This window comes from Scyliorhinus torazame, chromosome 15 (assembly GCF_047496885.1).
Source record: "Scyliorhinus torazame isolate Kashiwa2021f chromosome 15, sScyTor2.1, whole genome shotgun sequence".
Classification (NCBI taxonomy): Eukaryota; Metazoa; Chordata; class Chondrichthyes; order Carcharhiniformes; family Scyliorhinidae; genus Scyliorhinus; species Scyliorhinus torazame.
In genome coordinates, this window is record NC_092721.1 from 133205624 (window position 1) to 133218353 (window position 12730).

A 12730-nucleotide genomic window follows, 5' to 3' on the forward strand; every position below is an offset into this window, starting at 1 on the left:
GTATAGGTCTGCTGACGATGTTGGAAATTGGGCATGGTAACAGTGAGGAGGTCAGGGGTGGAGGCGGCCAGGAGGTGGGCCAGAGGAAGCGCGTCACATGGCTGGGGGGCTGGCCAAAGAAAGGAGATGGCTGATCGGCAAAGGGGGGGTGGCGAGGTGCCCCCCAACCAGGCTGATCACCTGGAATGTTAGAGGGCTAAACGGGCCAGTCAAGCGGGTGCGTGTGTTCGCGCATTTACGGGTTTTGAAGGCGGACATAGTCATGTTACAGGAGACTCATCTGAAAGTGACTGACCAGGTCAGATTAAGGAAGGGCTGGATTAGTCAGGTCTTCCATTCGGGGCTCGACACTAAGACCAGGGGGGTTGCGATCTTGATCAACAAGCGGGTCCAACTTGAGGTGGAGGGCACAGTTGCGGACAGGGGTGGCAGATTTGGTATGGTTAGGGGTACGTTTGAGGGGGTGAGAGTAGTCTTGGTCAAAGTATATGCCCCTAATTGGGATGACGTAGATTTTATTAAGAGGTTGCTGGGGAAGATCCCTGACTTGGACTCACGCAAACTGATCATGGGTGGGGACTTTAACACAGTTCTTGATCCTGGCCTGGACCGGTCATGTTCAAAAACGGGTAGGGTGCCAGTGATGGCAAAGGAACTGAGAGGGTTCATGAAGCAAATGGGGGGTGCTGACCCATGGAGATTTAGTCGGCCATCGGCGAAGGAGTTTTGTTCTATTCTCACGTCCACAAGGTGTATTCCCGAATCGATTTCTTTATCATGAGCAGGGACTTGCTGACAGGGATGATGGGTGCAGAATATTCGGCAATTACCATCTCGGACTATGCTCCGCACTGGGTTGATCTGCAGACTTGCAAAGATAGCTTTCAGCGCCCACAATGGAGGCTGGAAGTTGGGCTGATGGTGGACGAGGCAGTATGTGTGAGAGGCTGAGGAAATGCATGAATAACTACCTGCAGGTAAATGATACTGGAGAAGTCTCAGCAGCGGTGCTCTGGGAGGCGCTGAAGGCAGTGGTGAGAGGGGAGCTGATTTCAATCCGAGCCCATAGGGACAGGACAGACATGCAAAAACGGACCGACTGGTTAAGGAAATTTTACGGACGGACAGGAGCTATGCGGAGTCCCCGAGGCCAGAGTTACTTCGGAAACAACAGAGGCTGCAGACCGAGTTTGGGGTGTTGTCTACAGGGAAGGCCGTAGAGCAGCTTAGAGTGGCAAAGGGTGCAATATACGAGCATGGGGAGAAGGCCAGCAGAATGCTTGCCCAACAACTAAGAAAGAGAGAAGCGGCTAGGGAAATAGGAAAGGTAGTCAACGGGGAGGGAAACCTGGTGGGGGACCCGGTAGGACTGAACAAGGTGTTTAGGGACTTCTATAGCAAGCTGTACACCTCGGAACCCCCCACGGGACCGGAGGGGATGAGGCACTTTTTGGACGGACTGACCTTCCCAAGAATAGGTAGGGTGTTGGTAGACGGGCTGGGGGCCTCGATCAGGACCAAAGAAGTACTGGGGGGCCTGAAGGTCATGCAGTCGGGTAAAGCCCCGGGTCCGGACGGATACCCGGTGGAGTTTTATAAAAGGTTTTCCGAGATAGTGGGGCCGGTGCTGGTCAGGGTGTTCAACGAGGCAAGACGCGGAGGGGTCTTACCCCCGATGATGCGCAGGCCACTATCTCGCTTATACTGAAATGGGATAAAAACCCGGAGGCATGTGGGTCCTATAGGCCGATCTCTCCGATTAACGCAGACGCTAAGTTACTGGCCAAGATCTTGGCGTCTAGAATTGAGGACTGTGTACCGGACGTGATTGCGGAGGACCAAACCGGGTTCGTAAAGGGGGATCCAGGACAGGGTAGTTTCCAGAGGTGAGGTGGGAGAGGCCTTAACCAAGGCTGCCAAACTGGTGTCTAAATATCTGAAGCTTTCCCCTACCAGCCTGAACGGCAGCCCCCTCAGCCTACTCTCCTGACCTCTCGCCTGCACTACCCACATCTCGCTCTTTGCCATGTTCAATTTATATCCTGAGAACCGACAGTGTGGGCAGTGTGCACGATTCCCTCATCCTGGCACACTCGACGATTCCTGACATGTTCGAGACGCATTCCCGGCTGGCGGGGGATGGGGGGGGGCACTGGCCAGGGTCATGGACACCACATCCCAACTTCAAACTCCCTCACTGCCCCCAGCAGCCCCCCCCCCCCCCCCCCCCGGCCACCCTCCCGCCTGCAACTCCCTCAGTGATACATACCTTCCAAACTACGGGGTGTGGGCCACCTGGTCCATGGGATGGAGGATGATGACAAACCGCTTTGCGATGAGCTTTGGTGCTCTGCATCGTTTGACAATGTCTGGCTCCTGCCCACAGTCACACATCCACTGTCCACCTGGGTGACCCCTGCATGCGAGCTGGCCATTCCATCACACGGCCCATCGGATCCCTGTGGTGGCGTGGTGGGGACGGTCGGGGGTGGGGTGAGACCAGGCCACCCACAGGGTCTGCCCATTCCCCCACCCCCAGCCAGCCCAGACCAGCCCATCCCTCACACCCATCAGACAGAGCACCGAGGCAGGTTGTAACAGTTGTAACCGGTGTTAATGTGAACAAATATTTATAGATTTGTGCCCTAGCCCCTATAACGGAACCGTGACCTGCACCTGCACCAACTGAACTGGTGTCTCTCTTTCTGGCCTTACAGGCTCTACCGCTACGTCCAGGTGGTTCCCTAGATGGTACAGCAGGAGTGGAGGCGGCCTACTGTGATTCCCGCCCCGCGACCTGGGTCCTCGTTGGCAGGCGTCTTCTGGGGTGACTGGGCCTGCATGGGTCCAGCTGCTGCTCGGGTGTCCCAGGTAAAATGGTGCCACCCTGATCTGCCCGCTGCCCACCAGATGAACCATGGACAGGAAGGGCGTGGGGAGTCCGAGGTGCTGCGGTGTTCCGGCACCTCCCCTGCGGGAGTCACCGGCAGGGGCCCATCACCTCCCTCGGGGTGCCCGATGGCCCCTGGGCTACACCATGGGACATGGGTGTGTGGGGAGCTATCTCCTGAGACTCCATCGCCACCTTTTGCTGCCAGTGCTGGAGGCCAGCTCTGGTCTCGACCGCTTGCACATGGCCATGGAGCTCAGGGAGTGGACCATCTCCATCTGGGACTGCACCACATCACGCTGCAACTGTGCCACCGCCTTTTGGGTTTGTGTCACATCAACCAGTGACTGCGACATCTCCCTCTGGGGCGGGGTCACCTCCCTCTGTGCGTCGCGTCGGCCAGCGTCTGGGCAATTCCGCCGCATTCCCAGCCATGGCCTGCTGTGACTGGGCCGCGCTCAGGAGCGCCGCTGCGATGTCCAGGTGGCTCTGGCACATGTCTGCCTGTGAGGCGGCAACCCTGTCCGGGGCCTTGGCCAATGCCTGCATAGAATGTCCCAGGCCTTGGACATGCCGATCCATAGCCAAAACCATCACCCCCAATGCCTCACCGCGGACGCCATGGGCGCCCCTGCGATTCTCCCACCCGGCCTGGGGGGGGAGAATTCCGCCCCATATGTGCGGCTTGGCCTGGGTGGCACACATGGTCGGCACCACCACCTGCCCCTGCATGCGATTGGACTCCTCCAACTGCACCGGCAGGTGCTGGATGCTCGCCGGCAACCCCTCATGTAGTCCCTGGCTCTGCAACTGCATCTCCACTATAGATGGGACTGTTTGTTCCAGAAGCTTGAGACCCGTCTGGATGGCAGCTAGTCCCTGGGGTGGGCCTGCCCGCTGACTGTCCTGGGCTGCATGTGTTGGACAGTCTAACACTGTTGTCTTCTGTATCCCCTCCCCCAGGGGAAGGTCGCCCATAACCACCGGGATCGGGAGTAAACTGGAGGGGGACCGCCGGACATGTGGCCCTTCACCGTGGCAGAGCAGCGTGTCCTGGCCGTGGTCGGCGGGCCGGAAGAAAGTAAAATCGCCAGAGTGGAGGTCGGCCATGGGCAAGGAAGTGAGACCCTGCTGAGTTGTGGTTCCCCGTAACACGGGTGTCAAGCCCCCCCCCCCACACCACCCTCACCCTTACCCACACCCTCACCCCCACACCACCCTCACCCCCACCCTCACCCCCACTCTCAACCCTACCCTCCCAGTGCCTTCTCACGGGCAGCCATGTGCCAGAACCCTCTGGAATTCGCTATGGCACTCCTGAGCGTGGCCCAGTCACAGCGGGCCATGGCTGAGAACGTCGGCGTCATTGCCCAGGCACTGGCCGACATGACACAGTCACAGAGGGAGGTGGCCCAGTCCCAGAGGGAGATGGCCCAGTTACTGGCTGATGTGGCAGAGGCCCAGAAGGTGGTGGCACAGTCCCAGATGGAGATGGTCCACTTCCTGTGCTCCATGGCTATGCGCATGCAGACTCTGGTCAAGACCAGGGTGGGACTCCAGGACTGGCAGCACCAGGTGGCAGGTGTGCTTCAGGATATAGCTCCCCTCACACTCCCGTCCCATTGAGAAGCCCAAGGGCCATTGGGCACCCCGAAGTAGGGGGAGGTGACGGGGGCCTTGCCGGTGACTCCCACAAGCCAGGTGCCGAACACCGCAGAACCTTGGATGCCACAGTTCTTGTTCCTGGCGCATCTGCTGGGCAGTGGGCAGAACAGGGCAGCACCACGCCCTGGGACAGCAGAGAAGCAGCCGGCCCATCCAGGCCCGGTCGCCACAGATAGGGGGAGCTCATCCCAGAATGGGTTGTCATCATCCTCCATTCCATGGACTACACCCGCTATTACTGCCAACCCAAGGCCACATCCCCATAGTGCGGTAGGTAAGTATCACAGAGAGGGCTGCAGGTGGGATAGTGGCCAGGGTGTGGGGGGTGTGATGAGGTGTCCGTGCCCCTGACCAGACTCTTCCCCCCTCCACCAGTCGATGAACCTGGAGGCAATCAGAGCTTCCCATGCGTGTTGGCCCTGGAGTACACGTCGTGTGCAGCTTCCATGCCTGCCTGGGCTCCATATCCTGTCCTTCCTCGCCCTCCCCCACATCCTCCTCATCGGATGGGGCCTGGTGTTCATCCTCCCCCTCCAGCACATCGCCCCTGTGCTGCGTGATGTTGTGGAGGACACAGCAGGCCACCACGATGCAGGCGAAGCTCTCAGCGTCATACTTGAGGGCCTCTCCAGACATCTGAACCACATATTCACAATGCCGAAGCTGGCTCGATCACAGCCCTGGTCGTGCATGGGCGTCGTTGTAGTGGATCTCCACGCCGGCATGTGGCCTCTAGATAGGCATCATCAGCCACGACCGCAACGGATAACTCCTGTCACCCAGTTGCCAACTTGTGGTGATCCACTGTAATAGGAGACGTAAGGTAGGACCTGCACTACAGGTTCGCCGGTGGCTCGTGCCGGCTGGCTCCGCCCACGGAGAACTGTATAAACATGCATGACCTCCAGTGCCCTGCCATTTTGGCAGCTGCAGCAGGAGGCCACGCATCTGACTGTAATAAAGCCACAGTTGCACCCAACTTTAGTCTTTGTGCAATTGATCGTGCATCAATTTATTACAGTCAGATTTTCCACAGAATGGATAACCAAATTAAGCCCGATCGCCTGCAGCTGGATCCTCAGTCGCCCGATGCCAGGAAAGACTTTACTCACTGGCTAGCATGTTTTGAGGCTTACATCAACGCGGCGGACCCTGCGCCAACGGATGCTCAGAAGATCAATGTCCTGTACTCCAGACTGAGCTCCAGCGTGTTCCCGTTGATCCAAGATGCCAAGACTTACACAAAAGCAATGGAACCCCTCAAAGAACACTACGCGCAGAAGGCGAACACGCTCTTCGCCAGGCATGTACTTGCCACCCGCTCGCAACTACCTGGTGAGTCCATCGAAGACTTCTGGCGGGCCCTAATTCCACTCGTCCGAGACTGTGACTGTCAGGCCGTCACGGCCGCCGAACACGCGAATCTCCTCATGCGCGATGCCTTCGTAACGGGGATTGCGACGGACCGCATCCGAGAAAGATTGCTGGAAGGGGCCACGCTCCAACCGCCGGAGATGAAAACCTTGGCGCTCTCCATGACGGTCGCATCCCATAACGTACAATCGTACCTCTCCCGCCGCGCTGCCCACCCTTCTACCCCTCTCTACCCCTCCTGGACCCCGCCGACGACCTCCTCAGCCGGGGCCCTGCCTTCGCAATACGCTTGCGCCGCACACCGATCCGCGCACGCCGGGGGTCCCCGCTGCTACTTCTATGGTCAGCAGAAGCATCCCCGCCAACACTGCCCAGCCCGCACTGCAGTTTGTAAAGCCTGCAGTAAAAAGGGCCACTTCGCGGCTGTGTGCCAGGCACGCGCAGTCGCTGCGATCGCACCCACTATCGCCCCCTCCCCCACGCCAGATGCACAATGGGAGCCGCCACCTTCCCCTCCCGGGTCCATGTGCGACCAATGGGCGCCGCCATCTTGTCCCGACCCCGTAATGTGCGCACCATGGACGCCGCCTTCTTGTTCTCCACAGGGTTCCCGGACATCCCGACATCGGAACCGCACACGCTCGCCACCCGAAGCATCCGATGGCTACCCGCAGCTCGCTTCGATGACGCCGGACCAATCTCGCAGGCAAAACCTGGCCACCGCGTCGACGACGGTACAAATCAAAGACCAAGCGACCTCGTGCCTGTTGGACTCCGGGAGCACCGAAAGCTTTGTTCACCCAGATACGGTAAGGCGCTGCTCCCTCGCGGTCCACCCTGCCAATCAAAGGATCTCCCTAGCCTCCGGATCCCACTCCGTCCCGATCCGAGGCTTTTGTACAGTCACTCTCATGGTCCAGGACGTAGAATTTAGTAACTTCCGCTTCTATGTCCTTCCTAATCTCTGCGCTGCACTCCTGTTGGGCCTGGACTTCCAGTGCAACCTCCAGAGCCTCACCCTCAAATTCGGCGGGCCCTTACCCTCCCTTACCGTTTGCGGCCTCGCAACCCTCAAGGTCGAACCCCCATCCCTTTTTGCCAATCTAACTGCGGATTGGAAGCCCGTTGCCACTAGGAGCAGACGGTACAGCACCCAGGACAAGACCTTCATCAGGTCCGAAGTCCAGCGGCTGCTTAAGGAGGGTATTATCGTGACCAGCAACAGCCCCTGGAGAGCCAAAGTGGAAGTGGTTAAAACTGGGGAGAAACACAGGATGGTCGAGGACTATAGCCAGACCATCAATTGGTACACGCAGCGCAACGCGTACCCCCTCCCACGCATATCTGATATGGTCAATCAGATTGCGCACTACCGGGTCTTCTCAACAATTGACCTGAAATCCGCCTACCACCAGCTCCCCATCCGGAAGTCGGACCGGCCATACACTGCCTTCGAGGCGGACGGTCACCTCTACCATTTCCTTAGGGTCCCTTCGGTGTCACAAACGTGGTCTCGGTCTTCCAAAGAGAGATGGACCGAATAGTCGACCAGTACGGTTTCTGCACTTAGATAATGTCACCATCTGCGGCCATGACCAGCAGGACCACGATGCCAACCTCGATAAGTTCTTCCGCACTGCCACTCTTCTCAACTTGACCTACAACAAAGAGAAGTGTGTGTTCAGCACAACCCGGTTAGCCATTCTCGGCTATATAGTCCAAAACGGACTTCTCGGGCCCGACCCCGACCGCATGCGCTCCCTCATGGAACTTCCCCTCCCCCACTGCACCAAGGCCCTCAAACGCTGCCTGGGGTTATTTTCCTACTACGCTCAGTGGGTCCCAAACTATGCGGACAAGGCCCGCCCACTCATCCAGTCCACCCAATTCCCCCTCGCACCCGAGGCACAACACGCTTTCGCCCGCATCAGAGCAGACATCGCCAAGGCCGGGATGCCGCAGTGGACGATGCACTGCCTTTCCAAGTAGAAAGTGATGCTTCAGACGTCACCCTTGCCGCCACTCTAAACCAGACAGGCAGACCCGTGGCATTCTTTTCCCGCACCCTTCATGCCTCTGAAATTCGACACTCATCCGTTGAAAAGGAGGCCCAAGCTATCGTTGAAGCTGTGCGGCATTGGAGGCATTACCTGGCCAGTAAGAGATTCACTCTCCTTACGGACCCAACTGTCGGTAGCCTTCATGTTCAATAACACAGCGGGGCAAGATCAAAAATGATAAAATCTTGCGGTGGAGAATCGAGCCCTCCACCTATAATTACGAGATCTTGTATTGCCCCGGTAAACTCAACAAGCCCCCAGACGCCCTCCCCCGAGGTACATGTGCCAGCGCACAAGTGGACCAACTCCGGGCCCTACACGACAGCCTTTGTCACCCAGGGGTCACTCGATTGTACCATTCGGTCAAAGCTCGCAATCTGCCCTACTCCGTCGAGGACTTCTGCACGCTCCCGGATTTCCCCGATGACTGGCCAGCTTCAGCACCGTCATCGCTGCCACCTCCACCACTGCCAGCACCGACTTCGCCGCCACCATTACGCCGCTCCCAACGAAGCACCAAAGCACCGGACCGGCTGAACCTTTGACGAACTCCGGACCGTCAACATGGACTTTTCTTTCCCTACCACTGCACATAATTGCACTAATTGTATATAGTTTCACGTCACCCCCGCCGGACTCACTTTTAACAGGGGGTGAATGTGGTGATCCACTGTAATAGGAGATGTAAGTTAGGACCTGCACTACAGGTTCGCCGGTAGCTCCTGCCGGCTGGCTCCGCCCAGGGAGGACTGTATAAATATGCATGACCTCCAGTACCCTGCCATTTCGCCAGCTGCAGCAGGAGGCCACGCACCTGACTGTAATAAAGCCACAGTTGTACCCAACTTTAGTCTTTGTGCAATTGATCGTGCATCACAACTCCCCAACTGAGTGGGGGGTCTTGAAGAGGCCAGGAATCGTCGAGTGTGCCAGGATGAAGTCATCGTGCATGCTGCCCGGGTATCGGGCGCAGACATGCATGATGCGCAGCTGACGTTCACATATCAGCTGCACATTCATCGAGTGGTACTCCTTTCAGTTCATGTATAACGGCCTGTAGTCTGCAGGTGCTCATATATCCCGTCGATCACCTCCTGGACCTGGGGCATTTTGGGGATGGTGGCGAACACTGCTGCCCAGCTATCATTGTAGGCTCGGTCCACATTGAAATGGATGTATTGTGCCTACCAGGCACATAGGTCTCACTCGGCGCCTGGAAGGACCCCATGGCGTAGGAGTTCGGCAGGTCCCCAAATGACAGGTGCTGCCACTACACTTGAGGCCTCATAGCGGCGCCTCCTTTGCACCTCTTCCTCCTCGTTCTGTTAGGCAGCCAGCTCTGCATCCTCAGCGGCTGCTCTTGTTATTCTGCTGCATGCTCCGCTGCTGTAGCTTCTTCCTCCTTGAGCAACTCCAGCTCGTACAGCTGCAGGGCATCACCCAGGACTGCGGCAACTAGGAGGAAGGCCACCATTGCTGGTAATATTCCAATAGCCATTGTCTGCGAGGAGGCGAAAGGATGCCATGGTGCACACACCTGTGCCCAGCCAGGTCCAACGGACTATGTGGTGCCCCCGGTTGGCACTGCGGACTCTGCCCCTCTATGTCCCCCTCCCACCCTCTACTCCACATCCCAGGCCCCGTCGGTTGCCGGCACTGTGGGGGCCTCTAGCCCTGGTGCCCATCCCTGTTGCTAGGGGTACCGTCGGCTGGTGCTGCCCTTGCCACCTGTCCGGTGTAGGGACTACAGTGGGCACTGTCCTTGGGTGGGTCGTCTGATGCCCCATCTTAGGTGGTGACCGGGTGGGTGGGAGGTATGGTGGAGGGTGTGGTGCAGAGTCGGGGGCGCCCATAAGGCCGTTGTCACCCCGCAGGACTAAGGCCAAGGTGGGTGGTCAGTGTGGTGTGCAGCAAGATGGCTGCCTTGTAGGCTGAGGTAATGGCAGTCCGTGCCCGGACATTGCTCCAGTCCCATGGGGGGTCACCCTGTCCACATGGCCCGTTCTTCCACTGCCACCCCCCCGCCCCCCACCCTCCGCCAGTATCCGGCCCAGCAGCCCACGGTCACGCCTCTCCTTGTCCTACCTCTTCTCTCTCTCTCATCAGCCATGACGCCGTTTTTTAAAAGCACAAGTGAACCTCACCGTTAGGACTTCGGCCCATTGAAGGCGGAGAATGACTGAGGCCCCGGAGGACACCAGGTCAGGCCCGCTAATGATATGCCAACAGCGTTTATTGTACCTGTGTTCTGGAACGCATTGCCCCCGCTGTCAAGGCGACGGAGAATTGCAATTTGTTGAGAAATCAACACTCCCGCAATTTTGGCGTTGGAACCGATTCTCCGCCCAATTGCGTTTCCCGATTCCACGTAGGCCAACGGAGAATCCTGTCCAGTGACTTTCGAATGAGGTGTGAAACCAAGCCTAGCCTCAGCTTGGTCAAGTCTTTATTCAACCATTTTTAATAAAGACAGCTTCCTTGAGTTTGCTCAATTTCATTTTCCTTTTTGCTTCCCCCCATTAGTTATAAAAACTCATTTTTAGACAATCTCCTTCATCCACAAGTTAACTATGATCATAAGAGGTGTTCGCTGTATTTGCCAGTTTGCCAATAACTGAGAACTGACACTTCACCGTGACGTAGTGGCAATGTCACTGGTCTAATAATCCAGGGGCCAAGGCTAATGCTCTGGGGGTCACAGTTTCAAATATGGTTGACTCTTAAATGGCCTTGCAAGTAATTCAGTTCCAGGACAATTAGGGGAGGCCAACAAATGTTGGTCTTGCCAGCCACACCCATATCCCATGAAAGAATGAAAAAAATGAATTCTATAAAGCAGGTAATCATTATATAAAGCAGGTTTGCCTTGCTGACTTTTTTACAGTAAAAGCTCTTCTGTTTGTTTAAAACCATGGCATCTTGTGGTTTTATTCTCTGGGATTTCAAGTAACTGGGATTTCAATTACATCTTTTTTTTAAGTTACTCATCCCTAATTTTCCCCAGGGTAGAGGGGTCAATTACTAGGGGGCATAGGTTTAAGGTGAGAGGGGCAAAGTTTAGAGTAGATGTACGAGGCAAGTTTTTTACGCAGAGGGTAGTGGGTGCCTGGAACTCACTACCGGAGGAGGTAGTGGAGGCAGGGACGATAGGGACATTTAAGGGGCATCTTGACAAATATATGAATAGGATGGGAATAGAAGGATACGGACCCAGGAAGTGTAGAAGATTGTAGTTTAGTCGGGCAGTATGGTCGGCACGGGCTTGGAGGGCCGAAGGGCCTGTTCCTGTGCTGTACATTTCTTTGTTCTTTGTTCTTTGTAATTAGATTGTAACAAATTTGGAGGGGCTGTATGGAACTGCGACACAATTTGGGGGACTGGTCTGGGGTCATAACAATAGTTACTACTAGAAATCAAACCTGAGCTTCATCCACCTTGTTGAATAAAACCAAAATGGCACCCATGCAGTTTCTGACTTACAGGATTCTTTTGTAAGCTAAAACAGTCGCTTTAAGTGACAGATAGTGTAACAAAACAGCTCTACCGAGAACATTTGCTGAGCATTGCAATATTCCTGAGACATCTTCCATCTCCTCACTGACAGAGTGATCTGCAAAGGCACATCTGTTGGATACTCGTGGATCTCTTTTTAATTCTCTGCAACTGAAACAAAATATGAGTTTTTAATTTTTAACACACCACACACAGACATTAGTGAACAAAGTCAGAGCTATACATTAACATCAGAATACCCCGAGTATCATCAACATTGGCCTATCAATATTACACAAGTGTGGGAGGTTAAAGGTTAATTGGGAATCTGGGTTCTCCACACTTGATCTTACTTGGCCAGGATTCTCCAGTTGTTCGCTGCCGGCGGGGTTCTCTGGTTCCACTGGCAGAGTTCCCCCGCCCACAGGTTTCTGAGTGGCATGGGGTGGCTTCAATGGAAAATCCCATTGATAGCGGCAGGCGTAGAGAATCCCACCGCCAGTGCTGCCGCGAAATGGGCGGCTGGGAAGCTGGAGAATCCAATATTATGTTTCCTATTTAGACTACTTGTGCTGAAATGCATAAAGGTGAGGCTAACTTCACCACTGATGGTGGCATTGTGGTAATGTTAATGGACTCAAATTTGACCATGGTACCTGGAATTTAAATTGAATTACTAAAATCTGGAATTGAAAACTAGTCGCGATAATGGTGACTGAGAAACCATCATTGATTGCTGTAAAAACCCATCTGGTTCGCTGATGTCCTTCAGGGAAGGAAATCTGCCATCCTTACCTGGCCTGACCTACATGTGACTCCAGACCCACAGCAATGCGGTTGACCTTTCACTGCCCACTGAAAAGGCCCCTCAAGCGTTCAGTCCCAGGGTAATTAGGGATGGGCAACAAGTGCTGACATTGCCAACCACGCCCACATCCCAGTGAGGTATGAAATGCACCAATGCAGTGGTCAGTGACTAGATATTGGCATCCTGCATACGGATCACCAAGGTTCATTCAAGCATCAGAAAATACGTGGTAAGCAATGTGACTGCAGCAACTCGTGCTGCACTCAAAATAACTAAATGCAGACTTCCTGTGGCGGCATGTAGGTGGGGGTCGCACGTTGGGTGGTTCCTGCTCGAGGCTCTGGATTTTGGAGTTCAATGCCCGGTTTCAGGGGCAGTTTTTGAACAAGCTGCTGCAGGAAGGTATAAGGAAGGTGGGAATGTCTGAGACCCAGGAAAAAG

The 12730-nt window shown here is 55.6% G+C and overlaps 1 protein-coding gene across 2 annotated transcripts in view; it reads right to left on the bottom strand.

Annotated features, from left to right (window-relative positions):
• Positions 1-12730, bottom strand: part of gucy1a2 (guanylate cyclase 1, soluble, alpha 2) — a 379990-nt gene that overhangs the window by 268131 nt on the left and 99129 nt on the right. For both annotated transcript variants that reach the window (XM_072476754.1, XM_072476755.1), the window contains exon 3: positions 11534-11652. In XM_072476754.1, the coding sequence (XP_072332855.1) occupies positions 11534-11652 (119 nt within the window). The remainder of the gene's footprint in view (positions 1-11533; positions 11653-12730) is intronic.